This window comes from Neofelis nebulosa, chromosome 5, assembly GCF_028018385.1.
Source record: "Neofelis nebulosa isolate mNeoNeb1 chromosome 5, mNeoNeb1.pri, whole genome shotgun sequence".
Lineage (NCBI taxonomy): Eukaryota > Metazoa > Chordata > Mammalia > Carnivora > Felidae > Neofelis > Neofelis nebulosa.
Genome location: NC_080786.1, coordinates 83355576 through 83379019, shown reverse-complemented (window position 1 = coordinate 83379019; position 23444 = coordinate 83355576). Strand labels below are relative to the sequence as shown.

General features: G+C 40.2%; 1 protein-coding gene across 2 annotated transcripts in view; it reads left to right on the top strand.

Moving 5' to 3' along the window:
- The window catches only part of FGF12 (fibroblast growth factor 12), a 561888-nt gene that overhangs the window by 173976 nt on the left and 364468 nt on the right, over positions 1-23444 (top strand). Inside the window, exon 1 of one of the 2 annotated variants that reach the window (XM_058730850.1) lies at positions 12461-12626. The exons of the other annotated variant lie outside the window; for it this stretch is intronic. Within the exon in view, the coding sequence (XP_058586833.1) occupies positions 12536-12626 (91 nt within the window). The 5' untranslated portion in view covers positions 12461-12535. Of the gene's footprint in view, positions 1-12460; positions 12627-23444 lie in introns of those variants that run through there. 2 annotated transcript variants of the gene reach the window in all.

Genomic DNA, 23444 nt, shown 5'->3' with positions numbered 1-23444 from the left:
GTTGACTCTGGAGGGCCAGGCAGATGCAGAAGAAAGCATCTTTGAAGTGTAGGAATGTGAAGAAGGCACTTTTGGTGGGGATAAGACCCAAGAGAATGTATGGGTTTGGGACAATCAGGTGCAGGGTGATGGCAGCCTGGTCTATTGTGCAAAGGTCTTTGACCAGCCAATGGTTATTGGTGCCTGGCTTCTGGATTGGTAGGAGAGATGTGTTCCAAGGTGACCAACAGGGTTGGAGGATCCCCTATTTTAGAAGTCTCTCCAGGTGCTTCTGTATCCCCATCTGTGCCTTAAAAGGGATGAAATATTGTTTTTGGCTGATGGGCCCTGCCCCCTAGCTTTAGTTCTGCAGTTACGGGAGGTATGTTCTGGGCCAGTCCTGGTGGGTTGTCCTCAGCCCACACCCCTGGTACTCTGAAGGGCAGCTCAGGTCCCTGTTGTGTCTCCTCCATGAGAATGTAGAAACAACATTCTTCCCCTTGGGGAAATGTGAGAGTCATAATCTTTGCTTCCGGCTTTCATGGGGTCAGAGCAGCTTGTCTGTGGGAGTTGAAATTTTTCTGGGCCTGCTTCTTTCCTAATGGGTCCTAGCCCGTTAAAGCCATGGGGCAGTTAGAGAGGTACAGGAATTCATAGATGACTTCACGGCCACGTAAATTTCATCACCAAGGCAGCAGGAAAAGACAGCGTGTCCGATTGCCCATGACTCCCACAATGGTAACTTGTCTCTGTGAGAGGGGGTCCACAGGTTGGGACACCACTGAATGTTCCACCCCAGTATCTATCATGAAGTTGATGAGTTAGCCCCCCACATTCATTTGGATCATAGGTTCTTGGGGGCCTAACAAAATACAGCTCAGTCTGTCCTAGTCCTCCTCATAGTCCTTGGTGGTTGTTTGTCCCACAAAATCATCTTTGGGGGCCCCATGAGGTCATGATGCTGGTTGGTACCAGCCCTGGACCACATGGCCTCTTTCTTTCTGTTTGGGACCCCACTGAGAATTACCCAGCCACAGGGGGCACTCATTTTTCCAGTGGCCCTCCTGATGACAATGAACACACTGATTCCATCCTAACTTTGGTCCTAGGCAAGATGATCTTCCCCACCATTCCCCTTTTAGGCCCTGGCCCAGTCCCTGCCGGGCATCTTTCCAGGAGCGTTCTGACTATTCCACCAAGGCAGCAGCTAACAAATCTGACTTTTTCCACATCTTCTGGCATTCTTCCCTCCATGCTGCCTGGTCATGGTTGACAAACACTTTAGTTGCTACTTCTAGCAACTGACTGACCTTCATGCTGGCAAAACCTTCTAGCTTTTGCAGCTTGCACTGGATGTCCCCCCTCCTTGGGCCTGACCTATGAAATCCGCCTTGAATATCCACTGGTTAATGGGTGCCTCTGGATCAAAAGGGGTGTAGAGATGAAATGCCTCACATAGTCTCTCATAGAACTGGCTTGGGCTCTCTTTGGGTCCCTCGAGCACTTCTGATGTTTTACCCATATTTACGGCCTTTTCTTCCCTTCTTTCTTGCCATTTAGAAGGGCTTCTTGATACTGTTCAGTCCTTGCAAGCCCTCCATCTACATTTGAGTCATTTGGGTCCCATTTGGGGTCCTACCCAGGGAAGTGAGCCTGAGCATAAGCTTGGGTTTTCTAGCATCCCATCCGGGATATTCTCCTCTAACCATTTTAGGACTGCCTGGGTAATTTGGTGACGCTCCTCCATGTCGAAGAGGGTCGGGAGGAGTTGGTGGCAGTCCGTCAAGGCAGGTTTATGGGTTTCAATTATGGACTGCATTAGTTCAATCATAGCTTGGGGCTTCTCCATATAAGAGGGAATATGGTGCTTCCAATTTAGAAGTTATATAGTGTTAAAGGGCTGGCTTCCTCAGATCTGGTCTTCCTGATCATAATAGATAGGTCCCCTAGTTTCCTTCAGTGAAATCTGTAGGGGCCTCTGGTGTTGCTGCAGGGAGGGACTATCTCTGCTGGTCTGACCTTCTAATTGCTTCCTGGGATGGGTGTATGAGGTTAGGGATGGTGGTCCGGGCAAGCCGTCACATCCTGAGAGGCCGGTGTTGCTAGAGGTGGCAAGGCCTTGGAACTAAAGACAGGCTCTGGTGGGATTTCAGCAACCAGGGCGGCTGGAGGTGCAGGTGGCAGTGAGGGGTACAGTGGGGCATATGGCTGTGGAGGCTCCTCAGGCTCTCCTGACAGAATGGGTTTTTCAGTTTTTGGCCAGCATTTGGAGGAAGCCATGACATGAGCCATTATAACTTTACAGTTCTCTTCAATGTAGACTTTTAGCCAAGGCAGCCGGGATAGAACCAGGTCTTGCCAATAGTCAATGTAAGGGAATTTGTCAGGGTGGCCTGGATCCTCCACAATGACCCTGAACACTCAGCTATTTCCTTATCAAGTGAGCCCTCAGCGTGCCAGCCCACCCTGTATGATGGCCAATAAATTTCACAGAATGTCTGGAGCTTTCTGGGGGTTAATTTTACATCATAATCTTCTGAATATCCCTTTTTGAAATTTCTTAACATACACTTTAGGAGAATCAGTTTACTCTGCTTTCCTCCCGTTTCCTCCCCCTAACAGACAACTATCATTCACAAGAGAGGAAAAAGGGGGAAGGGAGGGACAAATTTGGAGAGGATACACACTCGTTTCATCTATTTCTTGCCAATCTCCTCTTGGAGATATTTCAGGCACCTCTTAGTATTGGTAGGTTCAGTATCAAGCCCTGACCCAGATCAGACTCCTGAGGAAGTCTGACACCACCCTAAGCCATATGAGGTTGCCAGGGAACCACGGATTGGGATTCAACACTCGATTCGGCCCACTGGTCAGGTCAGAAACTTTCCACTGTCTGTCTCATTCACACACAGTCACATAGTGACTCCAGCCTGCTGCCCAGTGCCAGTCACCCTGGAGTTGTGGTTTTGTTCCTTATGGAACTATCAGGCAAATCTGGGAGGTGACCAGGATTCCCTTCTGCCACTTAGGGGCAGGTCTACCAAAACGAACCTGGGTTCTTACCAGTCTGATGGGTGGCTCCGTGAGCTGGTTCCTGGGCCTCACTAAGTTCCTTTGTGCATCCAGGGCCCCTGCCCCAGCCTGCCGGGAGGGGCTAGGCTCCTATGGATCAAGCAGTCTGCTGGTGCTAGGCGAGGTCACCTCTCCAGGTGCTTCAAGGTTTGTGCCCCAGTGACAAGGGAGGTGAAACACTGTCTCTGCATCCCAGGTGAGCCCCCACGAAATGTAGCAGTGAGTCACACACAGAGAGTCAGGATACCGAGGCTTTTCTTTACATGAAGCAACTTTATTCATGCCAGCACCAGTTCAGTGGGCTAGGAACCAAAAGCCTGAGCCCTGAGAGGAGCAGGGGTTGCTTTTTGTATAATTCTTGCTTCCTTGTCTCCCTTATGTTGTGACATACAGTCTGAATGGGTGGTCTATGTTACAGAGTTGTGAGGAATATCGTGCACGTGTGAGGTTTTCACCACATTCCTTAGGGAGGGGCTTTACCACATTTTAAAATTTTAAGTTAATATACAGTTTTCCCAAATGAAAAATCCACAAAAACAGTCCCCATTTTATGTCACTTCATCAATATTTAACAGGAATTAATATTTATTTTTAAATGTTAATTTAATTTCATTCCATCAATATTTAGTAAATAAATTATTTATTACATGTTCTAGGTACTCAAGACATTAAAAAATGAAAGTTATAGTACCTAAATTTGTAGATAAAGGGGCTTACAATCTCTTGGAGAAGATATATGTGTGCAGGCAGAATAAAGTAAGTTTTATATTAGAGGAACTATAGTGTTCAGAAAAAAATGTCCTCGAGAGAGCATTGTGGCATTTGTGGTAGGTCTGAAAGAATGTGTGGGATTTTTAAAGTTAGAGATGTGTTCAGGTGATGGAAATGAGAACACCTATTTGGAATTGTGCCCCATTTCAGTAATGAATTTTGATTAATAAGCAAATGGTACTTCCTTGAAATTTTCCAGTATTAACTATCTTGGATTGACTGATTTCAAAATTCTCACAATAAATAACTCATGCTTGGCTATGATAAAGTAGAAATATTTTCCTTCTCTGTGACTCAGAGAGCTTACCTTTAAGTTTTTCTTATAGATGACAAACTTTGCATTTATTCAAAACAGCTTGTTTTAAGGGCTATTAAAGAGAATGGAAAATGCCTGATTGTAGCAGCAAATCTTGAAGTATTCTTTCTTTGAAGATTGGGGTCTGGGGGTGGGAAGGTTGGAGAAAAATGCCTGGAAGTGCTAATCATCAACCAGATATCAGCAGGTTTTATCAGAAAAGTCCTACAAAAGTAACATCATTCATTGACTGTTGAGTCTGTTAAGATAAGATGTACCTACATTAAATGCCCTGTAACTAATAGTGATGTGATGGAACATAGGTCAGAGGTGGAGGTATATAGAGTCTGAATTCTGGGTGCTGTTCTTTTCTAAGCAGAGTTTGTTCTTTAGTGGAGGCAGTACCTATTAAGCGTGGCTAGAAAGTAAAGTAGCAGCATTTATTAAGCACTGGACGTTGTATATTTCAATGAGAGTTATCTCCTTCCCTTCAGCTCAAGTTTCTTAAAGTATATGAAGCTTTTACTGAGTGCTTGCTTCTTACCCTCAAAAGACAGATGAATTTACCCATTCTTTGTAATGGGTACTGAACTCTGCAGTATTACCAGTACACTTATAGTTTACATATCTCTCTTCCTTGACTAGCTTTTTAGGGAAAGGAGTTAATTTTAGTTTCTAAATACTCGTGGGGAGGGTGGGTGGATGAGTGAATGGGTTAAATGTTATTTGGAAACTTTACACTGTTTTCCCAGTGACAATGACCTTGTTTTGAACCCATACCTCAACATTTAAAAAAATTTTTAATTTAATATAGTTTTATTTCAGTTCCCTTCCTGGTGGTAAAAAAGTGGAGTTTTTTTCCAATAGAAAAATTAGCAAGTAACAGGAGCGGCAATTTCTTGCAAAAATATAAGCTTTTAAATGAAAATAATGTTCAAATGTCCTTATAATTAGAGATATGCAGATGAAGACAACATTTCAAAAAAACTGACAAAAATAAAAAAGGAGGACAATACATTCTGTTGTGAGGCTGTGGGGAAATAGGCATTCTCATATATTGCTGGTAAAAATCCAAATTCATGCAAGACTTTTGAAGGAAACTTGTCAATACCTAACAAAACTAGTATACACTTATTTTTTGACTCAGCATTCCCGTTTCTAAGAATCATACTGTTTCAAAGAAATGGTCATGGGGGAAAAAAAGAGGAAAACTGAGAAAAAGACTCTTAACTATAGAGGATAAACGGATGGTTACCAGTAGGGAGGTGGGTGGGAGGATGGGTTAAATGGATGATGGGGATTATGGAGTGCACTTGTGATGAGCGCTGGGTGATGTATGTAAGTATGGAATTACTAAATTATACACCTGAAACTAATAATATTACACTGTATGTTAACTAAATGGAATGTAAATAAAAACCAAAGAAAAAAAGAATCACATTTTGCAAGAATCTACCTGCTGACAATATGAAAATATGCAAGTGTTCATTGCAGTATTGTTGATAATAGCAAAATATCGGAACTAACTTGAAGTTCACTATACATGGAAGAATCTACTCAGTTGTGCAAAGGAAGCATAGAAAAGATAAACCGGAAATTAAAGGGGCCAGTTACCTATAGGGAATGGATGGGAAAGGAGTGGAAAGAAGGGGAAGTGAGAACAGGACAGGAGGGATGAGACAGTGACATTTATGGGAGCATGCATTTTTTGTAAATTTTTGACTCTTAGAACCATACCAATGTTTTACATACTCAAATGAGAAAGAAATAATTAGTTACTTTTGATTAAATAATTAAGATCACCCAGCAGAGAACACAAATGATGACAAATGAATCTAACTGGATTACAAATGATTGACTAACCCATACTGAAAAGGATGGTGAAGAAAAGAACTAATCTATGTCATTTTGGGAAATAATATTTTGACTGGATATTGTAAGGCTAAAGACAAAGACAACTGTGCATAAATACAGTACTTCAGTGATGAATCCATTTCTCACAGGAATATAGGTTAGGAATTCTGTAACTACTTTAAGTGTATTCCAGAATTGAATAAATAAGTGAATATGTTATAAATAATAAAAGGTCTTTCACTGTCAGATAAAGAAGTTGCAAATAAGGAAGAGGCAAAGAGTAAAACAAAACTTGTGTTTGGTTGGAATTATAAGTTTAGTGATTGCTATCTTTATCTCTATTTCTATCCTGTCTGTATCTCTACACCTATCTGTAGATATCTACCTATTATATATCTACATATAGATGCATCTACATATAAATATATCCACATATAGATATTTCTACCCATTTATAGAGAGAAATAGATATTTCAACAAATATGATGTATGAGTTTGTACATACATATATTTCCTGGCTCTCTCCACCAAGAGAGCCTAGGAACAATGAACATCCCAGTAACAATGAGCACACTTAGCACCTGGATTTTGGTTTCTAAACACTATTTTCCAATAAAAAGAACTAAGGCTTATTAGAGAATTAGTTGATTCCTGAGCTGGGGCAGGAAAAATAAAAAATAAACCTGGAACATCTTGTGGTGCCAGAAAATTAAGGAATTCTTCAATAAAAAGATGTAGGAGCCAACCATAAGGACCTCCCAATAGCTAAAGCTGGGACAATTTGAGCCACAAAATAATGATAGTGTTGAATTATGACCCATAGAATTAATATCCATGAGACCATACTGATATAAATAAATAATTGAATAAACAAATAAGAAGAGGAGGAGGTACAGATCTCACAGAAGAACTCCCATTTGTATAGAAGGAATGAGGAAAATACAAAGTCACTGTGTAATGCTATGCAATTACACAGTGCAATGATAATTGCTATAAGCAAGATCCACCAATGGATTCTAAAATCAATGGATGAAAGTTTGAGGAGAAACAGGGTACAAACATAGCCTCAAAGTTCCTTCTTAAGAGATTTATCAACTATAAAAAATTTAAAAAGTAGCTTTATAGCGTAGAAACTTAGCAGATACTACCTTAACCAAGTGATTCATATTGTATCACTAGTTGATATCATGTAGCCCCTGATAATGATGGATTGAGACGGAAAGAACATAGCTAATGTGACCTTCATGCCAAAATGAATAACCTTATACTAATCATTAAGAAGTATCAGACAAACCCAAATTGAAAGAAATTCCACAAAAATATTTGACTGATATTAATATAAGTGTCAAAGTCCTGAAAGGCAAAAAGTCCTGAGAGACTGTCATAAATGGAAGGAGACTAAGAAGACACAACTAAATGCAAGGTGGATCTTAGTTGGATCTTGGAGGATGGGGTGGGGGGGGGAAAACTAGTAAAATTTCAGAAAAGTTTCCAGTTTATGTAATAGCATGGTACCGGTGTGAATTTTCAGCTGTGTTAATTGTACACTGGTTATGTGAGTCATTAACATTAGAAGAAGTTAGGTGAAGAGTATACATGAACTCTATAATCTTACAACTTTTCTAGAAGTCTAAATTTATTTCAAAATTAAATTTTGGAGAACAACAACAAACAAAAAAGAACAAGAGGAAGAAAATAACAAAAATAAAAACCCCAATGTATGTCATCTTTTAAAAATACAGTAAAACCTTGGTTTGTGAGCATAATTTGTTCCCGAAACATGCTTGTAGTCCAAAGCACTCATATATCGAAGCTAATTTCAAGAACGATTGGCTCAGTTGTGATCACATGATGTTTGGGATCGTGTATTATTTGCATAACAAGACATTGCTCATTTATCAAGTTAGAATTTATTATAAATGTTTGCTCATCTTGCAGAACACTCACAGAACAAGTTCCTCGCAATCCAAGATTTTACTATAGTTAAACGTATTTGGGCCATGCATGTCAGTAATAAAGTAAGCTAGCTGCTAGTGACTGTTTTTGCCACGTTATGTAATAAGGTTGATTCTACCAAGAAAATACCATATACTGGGTGGCTTAAATGATGAACATTTATTTCTCACAGTTCTGGAGGCTGGGAATTCCAAGATCAGGGCCACCAGTATATCTGGTGTCGGGTGAGGACCCACATCCTAGTGCATATGTGGCTGTCTTCTCACTGTGTCCTCACATGGTCAAAGGGGAGAGAGAGCTCCCCACCGCATTTTTATAAGGGCACTAATCTTATTCATGAAGGTAAAGCCTCCCAAAGCCTCCACTTCCCAATTTTTTGGGGTTAGGATCTCAAAATATGAATTTGGGGGGAATGCAAACATTTAATGTGTGGTAATTGCCTATCAAAATTGGACTTGAAGGTATTTCTAAGACGTGAGATACAGGCCTGGTCGCCAATGGACTGTACATGTAACAAAGACCAAAAGTACTATGTTAGCTATCATACTGGTCTTTATCTTTAAGTTTCTGTGTTGGTTTGGCTTCTCTGTGAAAATAAAGTTGCTTTCCATTCAATAGACATTTTGCCATTAATATACTCATTAAAACTTTTGGGGCCTGGCAAAATTCTGAATATGTTATTACTAACTCAGTGTAGTCTTCCAAGCAGATAAATATACTGATTAATTGCACAGCTGATGCCAAGAGTCAATAGATTCCTATTTAATATGAACAAAAAATATCTCAGATAAATGACCACTTAAAAATCTCAAAACTCCCACAAATATGAATTCCTACAAACTATGAGTAAATAACTATAGAAAGGAAAAATTTAGATACTAAGAATTTAAACAAGTTCACCTATCATTATGTACCAGATTTTCCAGTCCTTCTCAGAAAGTGATAAATTATTTCATTTTGAAACCACACTAGTGAGTCACTTGCCAGAGCTGGCCCAAAGTCAATAAGAAAATAGAGAGAATGCCTAACTTTAAAAATCTTAATTAGAAGCAGATAACATAATTTAAAATTTGGTCATTATGTAGTAATATATCTTGAATTTAAAATAAAAAATATGATTGCAAGTAAAAAATTTGATTTTGGCTTACATAATAATAATACATAGAGAATGTGGAAGTTTTTCTGAAACTAAATGTGACACTTTCCTACCATCCATTGTGCTCATGGCTACTCCTCTTTGTTTTTGTTTTGTCCTGTTTTTGGATGTTATGGTACATGCAGAATTGAGTTCTCCTTAAGAACTGCCCAAGGTACTTTTAGGAAGACTAAAATATGTGCCTAACTTGAACGTGATGTCACCTTAGGAGTTACTTTAACAAACATGTAAGTCAAAGACCAGATAAGGGGAGGAATCTTTATTTAAAAAACAAACAAATAAACAAAAAACCCCCCCTAAGTTTAAGTAATAAAGCTCCAGTGATCCATTCCCTTTTGTACTTACTTTGATCAAAAGTCCATAATATATACTAGGAAAATATTTTGCATTAAAATGTTATGTGCTCTCTTTGGTTTAATCTGAACTCATCTGAGAGTTCCATAACAAGAACAACAAAAATCTATAAATGTGATCCCAGGTTTGTTTTTTCAAATAATGTGATGATCCCTTTTCTTTGCGATGAATACACTTGACCACAGTGGTCAAGAACCACTGTCATTTAAGCAAGACAGCAGCAGGCCATTTGAATACGAACTGTAATGGAGTTCGCTTTCCTGCCTTGCCTTCTAAGAGTTTGCAATTCTCTTGAGGAGAGGGAAGATTCACAAGTAAACTCTTCATATCATCAAATAGAAGAGCCACTATGTGTGACCATTAAGGAGCACCTAGAACCCTTGGTGGTGATCACCCAGTGGTGATAGAGCCTCTTCTTGCAAAGATGATAGAATATCTAAAGCACTGTCACATTTCCCCTCACTGAATCCTTGCAACAGCCTTGCCTGGAAGGGAGAGAGGCTCATAAATATGGAAATTGGTGCTCCAGAGGTCAGGTGCCTTCTAAAATCACACATGGACCTGCTCACTCTGCTCAAGTTCCTTGAGGCTTATGCTAAACCGTTACTACATTTCAAGGAATAGCATTTCCCTCAAAGTAAAGAAACAGCTCTCGGCATTGGGTTCCAGAGCAGGAGAGCTCTATGGGAAAACTCTCTGCTTCTGCGTGTGTGGCATGAAGGGATATTTTTAGATGTTTTCCTTTTGTTAATTGCCTCTCCCTCCATGGGGAATTACTATGGGCAGAATCTCCAGATGGGCCAAGTTACTCACTAATTCCCGAAGAGACTGGAAAGACAAAGGCCATGGCCCAGGTTGCCTGGGGCCTTAGAACTTCCCCAGTGATAACAATGCTGTGGCTTTAGCAAGATCTTCAAGGACCTTGGAGCCCACAGAGCTTTGGTGATCCCACTGAACAATGCGGCTAAGAGGTGACTAGAAGGAAGGCCTGGATGTATCCTCTTAAGTTTTGGAACCGCCCCAAATGACCTTGCTAGAGCTCTATTATGAAATGAGTTTAGAGAATGTGGAGCCAGCAGTGGCTATTAGCTCAAAAGGCCCTCCAGATGTCCTGGCTTTCATCCATCATCTTTGAGAGGAAAAAGGAAGAGGCTTTTGAATATTTCTCCAGGGAACTTCAACCTTAAGCTTCAACCTTTAGGGAACATCACAGGAACTGTAAATCAGGTTTAGCCTAGAGAAAAGAAAGAAGAAAGGGGTGATGAAAACCATTCTTACTCCTTTGCAGGGAAGAGGTAACCAGCCAGTGGCTTTGGAACAATGGATGGAAAGAAAATGTAGTATGTTTTTGGTTCGATGTCAGGGTAAATCTTCTAACAGATTTTGTGCAATGAACTATCTGGGGAGTTGGTTGTTCTCTATTATCTGAACCTTTCAAGCAGAAATGCTAATATTGGTATAGACACTGGTGTTCCTTGGAAAGTGAAAGCCACCAAAAACCCTACAGGTGAGGGGCTAAGTAATAATAATTGCTAACACTATTATGACACTTACTTTATATCAAGTTTTTTTTTTAAATCTTCAACAAGATAGATGCTATTATTATCTATAAGGTATATAAGGTAAATGCTATTTATCAACTCTCTTATTGATAAGGAAACTGAGGCACAGAGAGGTTGAGTAATTTGTTCAAGGTCACACAGCTAGAGTAGGAATTTGAACATAGGCTGCCTGTCTCCAGCACCTGAACTGCTCACTGTATTACTGTATTGCTGTGTCCTCTCAGGTCTCTTCTTGCCCTGAGGTTCCAGATAGGGTGGAGTCTGGTCCCATAGCCAACATTCTTTGTATGCTTCACTCACAAGACTTCCAAAGGGGCACTGATGGCCTCTGAGAATAAACAAAGCCAAAGGGGTGGCTGATGAAAAAAAATCGAGACCTGTAGACCCACAGGGAAGTCATCTTTGGTGTCAGTTCGCCGAGTCAACCTACCAGAATATCGCACCAAAGCGAAGTGCTGTTGTTTTCAAATTTCCCGCCTCATCTGCTTTCCTGTCTGCACCTGTGGCCTTGCCTTCCTTCTGGCCTTCCTCTACCCACCCAGTCACTCCCCTTGCCCTCCGCAGCACTTGCCTCCCCACTCACCTGTGCTAGAGCTTTTTCAGAAGACTGGAGGCCAAGGAGACATCATGAAGTTGCCAGTTCTCTATTCCACACCCTCTTCCCCACTCTGCGCCCAGGGTGGTATGTGACTTACCCAAGGTCACAGAGCCCGGATCAGAAAATCCAGGTGTCCAGACTCCCACAGCCGCGCTGCGCCTAGGCACACTTGCGCTCTCATGGCTCGCACCCAAGAGCTTTCTTTATTCCACATCCCCACCTCCCCAGCGCCAGCCCCCCCCTTCCCCCCCCCCCCCCCCCCCCCCCCGCCAGTTCCCTGGAGTCGCTTCTGACGCTCCCGCAGCCTCCAGGGTCCAGCCCTTCCTGCGGGCGCTTTCCTTCCGCCGGATTCCCACGCTGGAGTCACCGTCGGCAGGAGCGCAGCCCGCGGGAGCGCTGCCTTCCGGGCTAGCTCGGCCGGGCCCCGCGGAGCCCCTCTCGGCGCCCCGCAGCCCGGCACTGCTGGGGTACTGAGGCGGGCGGGCGCCCCAGGCTCACCGCCAGACCCAGAGGGCCAGGGCCGGCGCGGGACCCCGTCCTCGTGCCTCCGGGCGCCGGCCCCTGGAAGGGCCACGGAGCCACCGTGACGTCCCCCCGCGTGGCTCGTTCACTCACCCTCCCTCCCTCCCGCAGCCCCGCAGCTTCCTTCGGGAAGTCCCAAAGTATCACGCTCGAGCTTACTGGGGTGTGGCCGAGCCGCCCGTCCCCCGCCCCCCCCCCCCCCCCGCCGGGCTGCCCCCAGCAGAGCGGCACTTCCTCCTCCCTCCCAGCCCGGCCGCGGCGCCCGCCGCGCTCCTGACCAGAGCCCCAGCTCCCTGGCCACCTGGGACGCGCGCACCATGGACTCCGGACCCGGCTGCCGAAGACAGGCGGCCTTTTGGTTGGACAATTAGCGGAGGTGGGCGGGGAGTTGACGAACCCCACACGCGCGCCTCTCCATGAAGATTCTTGAGCTTTCTTTGAAGAAAGGAGTGCATATGCTGCAGTGTCTCTGTGGAAGGAGCCTGAGGTCCAGCAACAGCCTAAGTGGTGAGAAAATGTTCTTTCCTCGGCCTTAAAACGCTGCAGATGCCCCCACCCCACCCCTTCCTCCCCCTTGGCTCCCTCTGCGCTCGGCTCCCCTCCTTTATTCCGCGCTGTCAGTGGGAGAAGGAAGGCGGTTCCCTAGTGGGGCGAGAGAAAGGCCCCGGCCGCCGGTTTTGTCTTTGGGGGTGTTTTTTACTAATCCCCGAAGTCATCTGCGCTTTGTAGAACGCTCTAGCTCTCGCTGAGCGCCTGGACTGGAACCACGGGTCTCTTTTCGAGGGGTGCTTATAAACTGACCTGCTTTCGCACTTCCTCGCGGCTCTCTCCTTGTGACTTGCAAGGGCGGTGTGCGACTTGGAGTTGCTCAGTGTCTCCTCTTAAGAAGTTGCTGATGCGTTCGACAGGAGAGGGGACTTTTAAACAGGTGGCTGGCGAGGCAGGTATTTTTTATTTTTCTTGCCTTGTCGGAGAAGTAGACATCTGGCCTTAGTCGGAGAGTAGCTTTGCCCTGGAGACTAAACAATTTCTGTCCTCGGTACTGAAACAGGAGAGTCTCAATTAGCCCTGGGTTTAACCAACCGGGTCCCTCAGGAAAGGCCCAGGGAGGGAAAGAAAGAAAATCAGACCCTTTTAATGACCTGCGAAATTTAGAATTTAAATGAAAAAAAAAAGAGGAAGGAAAGAAGGAAAGAAAGAGAGAAAGAAAGAAAGAACGAACTAAGCTAAAATCAAGTAAGTGAAATTCTCTTCTGATGAAGCCCTACAAATGCGGTGCTCTTTCACCACACTTTGATTTGTGCATCTCTCTGTTTCTTTTTAAGGTGTAAGTATCCTTTATTGTGATTATGTCTACTAACCTTTCGACTGCTAATCTAGTTTTTGTGTCTTTTGGTTTTCTTTACAAAATGGAGGTGGGGTGTGAGGAGAGAGGACAGGTGCCCTTATTATGTCTAGGCAAGTGTCACTTTCTGAAATAATTTGTTTTGCCCATAAATTACCAGTAACTTTAATGTCCAACAATTTAACAATATTATAGTAGGCTTCATGTTTAAAACTTCATATGCTATTCTGGGGGATCTGATTCATTTGGTTACCTCCCTATTTTCACCCTGTTCTGGAACTATAAAGATTATATTTGGAAAGATTAGAATATATATAGATTTCATTCATTTTTTCCCTAAAATTTTGACTTTCTGGCTACTCACCACTCTAAATGAAAAGTAAAACTATTTTAAAAGAACTAATTAGGTAATTTATATGTGAAATATGAGAATATACACTTTTGAAATACAATCACAATGAGATCGTATATTTTTACTTTTGTTGAATTCATAAGATTATTTACAGTCTTTTTTGCCACCATATTTATAAGTGCTCAATGATATCCAACTGCTATATTTTAAATTAGTATGCTTGATGATGAAATTTCATATTTTGAAAATACATATCTTAGGAAGCTGGTAAAGATGTATGTTTATTTCAATTTTCCTTGTTCACATTAAATAATACATAGATTGCAACTTGGATATATGTTTTCGGGATGTGAAAAAGTTTAAGTATATATGGTGTGTAATAATGACAAGGTGCTACCTTGTGTAAAAATAGGTAACATATTAATTTATATTCAGAGTCAGTTTCTCAAATAGTAACAGATCCAAATAGAAGTGATAACATATGTGATGGGGCAGCATAGGTTGTTGTAAAATCATGAGACTTAGAGTCAGAAGACTTAGTTATAAAGCAGTCTTAATAAAATTACTAAGAATCCTTTAACTAAGTATTTTTATCTGGAAAAAGTGGAAATAATAGCTCTAGCCTGGTTCCTATATCTTGTTTTAAAAGATTTAACATGCAACCCTTGAAAACTGTTGCACTTTATTTCTTTATATGCTTTTTTACTTAGTGGGGTGGTTGGTTAGTTTAGGGGATGATCACTCCAACATATTTTTTGTAAAATGGTTTAGTCACAAGTAGTGAAGATGAAGGTTCCTTCATAACTTTTCCACAGAGAGAGATAATATACAGAGATAATATATAGATAATAATATAATAATATACAGATAACATACAGAGTTACTGAGAGATTGTTTCTGGGAACTACATTGCTGTTGTTTGATTGTGGCCTTTCTTGGCTTATGATCTTGGATAACATGCTTGACCTTGCCATTCCTCAATTTATGTATAAATGTTAATTACTATGGTAATAGTACGTACCTCATAGGTTGTGGTAAAGATTAAGCAAGTTGAGAATAGCTAAAGATTTGTTGAACTCTTACTATATGCCAGACATTATTCTAAGAACTTTGAGTCTACCATATATAATGTGCTCAGTATATTTTAGATATTATTATTATTGTGCTCCATTTTAACATGATTTCACTCATGTGACTTGTACCATTAGCATGGCATCACAGCAATTCCATGTGAAATGTTTTTATTCCCAGTGTGTGAATACATTGAGGTAAAGACATCAGATACATTTTCATGGAACAAGTTTATAAGAATAGAACTGGAATGCCCAATTTTAATTTTTTTCAACTTACCTAAAAAGAAATATAATAATATTTTAAACTGTGTCAGAATGGAGTACAAAGTTTTACACCAGTAACATCTTCCCCATTATTTTACAGCTGAGGGAAGTAAGGGCCACAGGGGAGAAGTGGCATAATTTGTTTTAAGAAGTTAAAAGTTCAATCCCTTCCTCTAATGGATTGCTGCATTTTTGGAATTGCAAACATTTCAATAATTTATTTAGGTTGAATAAATACTAAATACTCCATTTAGGAGTATTTAAATAAATACTAATTTAAATACTCCATTTAGGAGTATTTAAATATACCTAAATAAATACTCCATTTAGGTATAAATGGAGTTAAACAAATACAAAATGATCATTAGTAACTTTCGAGCTTCTTAGTATAATTAAAATGTTTTATTGCTCCTGTCTTTCCTCTATAGTACCAAATATTAATCTTGCCTAATATATCCATTATATTAGTTTATAAATCCTTTTACTTCGGTAGGATGTAGATAGTATGAGATATCAAATAGAAAACAATCTTAGACAAGGTTAAGTGGGTTGTTTATGGCTTTTTCCTGGTATCTTATGATCTTTTTTTTCCATTTCTCAAAATCAGTGATATATTTTTTTAAGCATGGGGAGCCTATCTATTGAAATAACATTAAGAAGTTTAAATTCCAGGGGTGCCTGGGTAGCTCAGTCAGTTAAGCATCCGACTTTGGCTCAGGTCATGATCTTGCTGTTTGTGAGTTCGAGCCCCACATTGGGCTCTGTGCTGACAGCTCAGAGCCTGGAGGCTGCTTTGGATTCTGTGTCTCCTTCTCTTTCTCCCCCTCCCCCACTTGTGCTCTGTCTCTCTCTATCTATCAATAAATAAATAAATGTTAAAAAAACAATAAAATAAAATTCTAAACAATTCTGCTTAGAGTATATGACACTTCTATTAACCTGGAAAATGCTAAGATTTTAGTTTGAAGGGAGAGGGAAGTAGATTCATTTTTCCCTAGATTTGGGATCTTTACAAAGAAACATAAGCTCACTGAAGAGTAGACATTAAAACAATAGCTTGAATGACTGCTCCCTTTCCTCTCAAGATCTAGTTGGGAGGAAAGCAGAAGCATTCTATCAAGGAAGGGTTTCTCATCACTTTGGTAGGAAAAACCAATGAAAGAAGGATTCCTGTCCTAACAACCAGACTCCCAAGAAGGCTGTCTTAGGTATCAACCTGACAGAGGATGGCAGCACTTTTGGTAGTGGGTGCCCACAATAGTAGGAAAATAAGTGTGTATACCTGTGGGTGTGCACACTCATACCACAAGAGAGGGACAACACTGTGCTTGTCTTATCACCCTCAGCTGTTCCAGAAAAGCAGCCATTGGCCTCTCCTCCTTCTGTACACAGTCATAACTCTCCTCTGATATCCTGTCAATTAGGGGCTGCCTCAGCCTGGTGGCACAGAGGATTACCAGATGTCCAGACATCGAGCTGTACAATCACATCAAGTAGCTTTGGTGTGGGATTGAAACACTCCAGGCAAAAGTAATTTATCAATCCTAATGAACACACAAAAGTAAAACCCAGTCATGCCCTTACTTTCAAATATAGCACCGCCATCTAAATTAAATTTGCCTGCTTACATTCAGTTTACATCAGCTAATGTATATCTAAGAGATTTAGGCTTTAACTACTGTACAAGACAGTCAGGTGATCTTGAATTTGGTTGCAATGTGGTCATTGTTTTAAGCCCATTTCTCAGGAAGGGATCCTCAACAAAGACAGCATTACACAGTTGTTTTCAACTTCTCTCTGCTTTACTTGTGAGTATGTAGTCCTTTACTCTCTTTACTTTTTCTTCAAGGATGTGGGTCACATCCAAAATTTTGGAGAAATGAAAATAATGTATTTATAAATTGAGAATATTTTAGATTCTAATTCAGTCTTCAGAAATCCACCTAATTGAAAACAAATGGCAAAACTTACCTCTTGAAGCAATGTACTCAGTTGTTCACATCATTTTAGTTAAGAAACATGGGCGATTTCAGTGTGTCACTGCCTTCATTTATCTAATCTTGGAAAACTTCACTAAAGAATAATTAATTGATGATTTATATGTGGCAATTATCTTTGTTGTAAAATCTTTCTTTGAGCTGGTTTTTATGTCATAATGTTAAAATTCTTCCTATTTAAATGTTGCTCCAGTGAGTACAATGAATAAGAATTATGCAATATACAGGGGTGCCTGGATGGCTCAGTCAGTTGAACATCTGACTTCAGCTCAGGTCATGGTCTTGCAGTTTGTGAGTTTGAGCCCTCTGTCAGGCTCTGTGCTAACAAACAGCTCAGAGCCTGGAGCCTGCTTCAGATTCTGTATCTCTCTCTCTCTCTCTCTCTCTCTCCCTCTCTCTCTCTCTCTCTCTCTCTCTCTCTCTCTCTCTCTTTTTTTCTTCTTCTTCTTCTTCTTCTTCTTCTTCTTCTTCTTCTTCTTCTCTCTCTCTCTCTCTCTCTCTCTCTCTCTCTCTCCCCCTCCCCTGCTCATGTTCTGCCTCTCTCTGTCTCTCAAAAATAAATAAATGTTTAAAAACTTTAAAATGAAAAGAATATGCGATATACAAAATGTCCATAACTTTCTTATGGCTTTCATTTTCAAAGAAATTTTTGTTGTTTTACATGAGGTTTTCAGTGTTAATGTCAGAAAATTCAAGAAGTTCGTGCCTGTTACTAATCCACTTGTCATATAGTACTTTCAAAAAGCAATTTGCCAAGTGCCCACTATGTGCAAATATAGTAGGCATTGCCACTTTTCACTCAATATTTTGGGTTTTCCTCTTGGGCACATTGTAGGGTGGCACTACCCCATTCCTATGGAGTTAGGCTGGCCATGTGACTTGCACTAGCAAATGAAATGCTCTACCCGCCAGAGCACAACTCACCTCAGGCTCTGAGCTTCTGATGATGTTTAAGGAAGCAGTGGCTCCATCAGCCTGTATCCCTGAGTGTCTACAATAAGTAGAGCCTCATTATGTGATCCATGATGGACATTTAGCACAAATGAGAGGTTAAAGTCTTTTTTATAGTAGCTTAGATTTTTTTAAATATGAAATTTATTGTCAAATTGGTTTCCATACAACACCCAGTGCTTATCCCAACAGGTGCCCTCTTCAATGCCCATCACCCACCCTCCCCTCCCTCCCACCCCCCATCAACCCTCAGTTTGTTCTCACTATTTAAGAGTCTCTTATGGTTTCGTTCTCTCCCTCTCTTTTTTTTTTTCCTTCCCCTCCCCAATGGTCTTCTGTTAAGTTTCTCAGGATCCACATAAGAGTGAAAACCTATGGTATCTGTCTTTCTCTGTATGACTTATTTCACTTAGCATAACACTCTCCAGTTCCATCCACGTTGCTACAAAAGGCCATATTTCATTCTTCCTCATTGCCGAGTACTATTCCATTGTGTATATAAACCACAATTTCTTTATCCATTCATCAGTTGATGGACATTTATGTTCTTTCCATAATTTGGCTATTGTTGAGAGTGCTGCTATAAACATTGGGGTACAAGTGCCCCTATGCATCAGTACTCCTGTATCCCTTGGATAAATTCCTAGCAGTGCTATTGCTGGGTCATAGGGTAAGTCTATTTTTAATTTTTTGAGGAACCTCTACACTGTTTTCCAGAGTGGCTGCACCAGTTTGCATTCCCACCAACAGTACAAGAGGGTTCCCACTTCTCCACATCCTCTCCAGCATCTATAGTCTCCTGATTTGTTCATTTTAGCCTAAAGTAGCTTAGATTTTTAAGACCATTTGTTACCTGGCCTATCCTGATTGATATAGTAAGGAAGGACAGTTTAAAATTACTCAACACATCTCCAGAGGCAAGGGAAACAAAAGCAAAAATTAACTATTGAGACCTCATCAAGATAAAAAGTCTGCACAGCGAAGGAAACAATCAGCAAAACCAGAAGGCAACTGATAAAATGGGAGAATATATTTGCAAATGACATATCATATAAAGGGATAGTATCCAAAATTTATAGAGAACTTATCAAACTCAACACCTCCCCAAAAAACAAATAATCCAGTGACAAAAGGGGCAAAAGACATGAATAGGCGTTTTCCAAGGAAGACATCCAGATGGCTAACAGACACATGAAAAAATGCTCAACATCACTCATTATCAGAGAAATACAAATCAAAACCACAAAGAGATACCACCTCACACCAGTCAGAATGGCTAAAATTAACAACTCAGGCAATGACAGATGCTGGTCAGGATGCAGAGAAAGAGGAACCTTTTTGCATTGCTGGTGGGAATGCAAACTGGTGCAGCCACTCTGGAAAACAGTATGGAGGTTCCTCAAAAAATTAAAAATAGAACTACCCTATGATCCAATAATGTCACTACTAGGTATTTATCCAAAGGATACAGGTGTGCTGTTTCAAAGGTGCACATGCACCCCAATGCTTATAGCAGCTCTATCAACAATAGCCAAATTATGGAAAGACCCGTAATGTCCATCGACAGATGAATGGATAAAGAAGATGGCATATATATTTATATATATGTTCCCCCTCACACACAATGGAGTGTTACTCGGCAATCAAAAAGAATGAAATCTTGCCATTTGCAACAATGTGGATGGAACTAGAGTGTATTATACTAAGTGAAATTAGTCAGAGAAGGACAAATATCATATGACTTCACTTATATGTAGAGTTTAAGATACAAAACAAATGAACAGAAAGGAAAGGAAGCAAAAAATAATATAAAAACAGGAAGGGGAACAAAACATAAGAGACTCTTAAGTTTAGAGAACAAACTGAAGGTTGCAGGAGGGGTTGTGCATGGAGGGATGGGCTAAGCGGGCAAGGGGCATAAAGGAGGACACTTGTTGGGATGAGCACTGGGTGTTATATGTAGGGGATGAATCACTGGATTCTACTCCTTAAATCATTATTGCACTGTATGCTAACTAACTTGGATGTAAATGATAATAATAATAATAATAATAATAATAATAATAATAATAAAGTTAATGGTAAATTCTTGGGCTCCACTTTCTCTATGACCTCATCTATAGTATATAACCAATTGATGTATTGGTTTTCTTTGAAAATATTTGGGTAATTAGTTCAGCATCCCAAGGTATGAGGTTTTGTCATCCTTCTGATAAGTTAGCATGTGTCTGGAGCCTTGCAGGTACCATGTTTCTTAAATGATATTTATATTTCCTCCCAAAATAAGAATGAAGTAATCAAGTTCCATTGATGTTTGAGAATATTCTTTTAAACTTGTAATTTAATTTCCAGGCTCTTAAGAACTCCAGTTCTCCTTTCTACATACCCTGAGATGTAAAAACTACATATCTCCAAACACATCCTGAAAGGAAAGAACTAATTACAATACCTGAAAAACAGATACAACGTGGCAGCTCTCATCTCTACTGCAGTGTTGCCAGACAAGGAGAAATGCAAATAAAATTGCTTTTCTTCTCCCAGCTTATACACTGAGAGCAGCATGCATGGGGAAAAAAACAGGGCATTACTTTATGGTGAAGTGATTGGGCTGGGCTGAATGCTCTCATCTGTGTTAGGGGCCAGCAGTCCATTTTCCTGACTCCAGGTTAAGTACAGCAAAAGACAGGAGGGAAGCCATTTTCTGGAAGCCTAGGATACTTGAGTCATACTAACTAACCCTTCACAGTTGCTCGCCCTCCCTTTCTTCTCCATCTGAGGACAGGAAGTTAAAGAAATATGTCTCTGACTTCAAGGGTTGTCCTTTTTCACATTAGCAAGCATTCTTTGAGGGCTGTTTGCATGCAATGTTCTACATTAGGCACTAGAAACCTAGTAGGGAGAAATATATATATATATACACACACAAGCAAGAGGTATACTACTAGGCAGTATAGGATACGTGCCCAAAGTGGGATACTGGGGAGCCTCAGTTTGTTTCAGTTTAACAACCTCTTAGCTGAGTTAATGTTCTATGGTAAAATCTCTGCGAGGAAGGAATAGTTAATTCTGCCTGGGATTCCTGTTAATCTTCCTGAACTTGAAAAGCATTTAGAAGTTCAAAAGGTAGTACTAGCATGGGCAGATGGGGGCTCTAATGGAAAGGAGTAGTATCTCAGGATATTTTACTGGAAGAATGTGTTTGTATAAAAATAAGATACAGATATAAAAAAAGTAATTTTTTCAAAAGTAATTACCCTACCTCTCAATGCAAGCCTACCCAGCTTTGCTCATATCCAGATATCTTGCCTAGTTATCTGTGTTATACATCTCTTCTGCCCCTACCTCAACATGACTCCATTTATTCACAGCCTGGTACAATACATCAGCTTCTAAGAAAGCAAGTTGTATTCTCTGGTATCAGAGTTAGAAAGGGATGTCCAGGGAGCACTTAGAGATCTGTTTTCCCAATTTCCATGGTATATCTTAAAACAACAAAGCTCTCCTTTGTACTGCTTCATGTATGAAATTGCTATCTTTATGCCATGTTATTTTCATTGCACATCATTAGGAATGCCATGTCCGAATAGTTCTTCTAAGCCATTAAATGTTTCAGGGCATCTGCATTTCCTAGGGTGCCAATCAGAAAGCTACTGTGAATCTGCCAAGACCATCTCTCTTGCTGAAATGATCTTTCTTGTTTATACATAAGCTTCTAGTACCATCCCACCCCCTCCACTCATTACTGTTTATAGAAACGATAGCATTGCAGTTGGTGTCACTGATTGCCTACGTTGCTGCTTCAATGAAGCCAGCTGGGATTCGATTGCATGGTCTTTAAATAAAACTTAGTGGCACAAAATGAATCTCTTTTTTGAGGGGAGGGGTGTTGTTGCTAGCTGGATGGTTCTCTAAAGCACTAATTATTGCGTGACTTGGAGGAACTTGAGAATCAGTAGATCGCCATGTTGGCTCAGTGTCTGACCTTGGCACTAAGGAAATCGTGAGTAGATGAAGCCGTTCTCAAAATGATAGTTATGAACTCCTTACCCACACTCCATCGTAGCACTCTGTACATAACTCAGTGACTGGAGATAGCCCATGTGCCTATGGGTCCAGCTACCCAAAGGCTAAAGCCAGAAGATTGATTGAGATCATGAATTCTGGCCAGCAGTTTTCTGTGACAGTCTGGTGACAGTCCTGTATTCACAGACAGCTCAGGAATGACCTGGAAATGGTGATAAACAGAGAGAAAAATTGGTGCTGCATTTTCTAAAACTGGTGCAGTAATAAAATGGAGGATATCAATCATGACTTTTGGACTTTTGACTCCCAAAATTCACTGTGTGTTAGGCAGGATTCCTCTTTATAGTTATATAATACAGATTAATAAACTAAGGCTTATCCTTAGATTTTTATGTCTATATACATTTATTTATTTTCACACTAATCTGAATGTACATGTATGTGTCTATGTGACTCTGTGTGTGTGTGTGTGTGTGTGTATCTTTAATTAAATGCATTCGAAATTGTTAATGGCAATTACCTTTATGGAGTTTGATGGCAGACACTTGCTTTATGCATTAAATATTTCTATATAATTTAAATTATGAAAATGTGTTCCTTTTATAATAAAAGTGAGTGATATATATTTCAGAGTATACAGTTTTCTGCTCACAGCAGTAAACTTTGAAAATGTAAACTCTGTAAAATAAGAAAATCAAAACCACAACCTCAATATAATCTCTGCACTCTTTGTGTGTGAATTTTAAAAATGTTATCACAGAGTTATGTGCTTCATTTGTTTCTTTTCTTGTGATCTTAAATAATTACTCTAAATATGGAAATACATATTGAAATGTTTGGAAAACACTCTTTTTCCAGAAGGAATTATAAGAAGCTGTTAATAGTGGTTAGTTGGGGAGAGAAACTTTTGGGGCAGTAAAAAAGGTAGGCTTCCTTTTTTTTTAGCTTTGTGTGTTTCTAATGATTTGTACATATTGACTGTGTGTGCGTGTGTGTGTGTGTGTATAATGTGTGTGTGTGTGTGTGTGTGTGTATACACATATATACGTATGTATGTCAGGATATAGCTGGATGGGAAACTGTGGATCATTTTGTATTTTCTTTTTATTTGTTACTTATCCGCATTAAAAATACTAGTAGACATGTCCATTTACAAAATATTCTTCTAATGATTTTAAATTATTTAATTGAATGACATTACATGTCTGTGCTACAATTATCATTTACCTCCTGTTTTTGGATATTTAGATTACATCCATTTTTCTCTGCCTTTACATTTTTTGACTAATACCCTTGGGTAGAGATCTTTGTGTGTGGTGG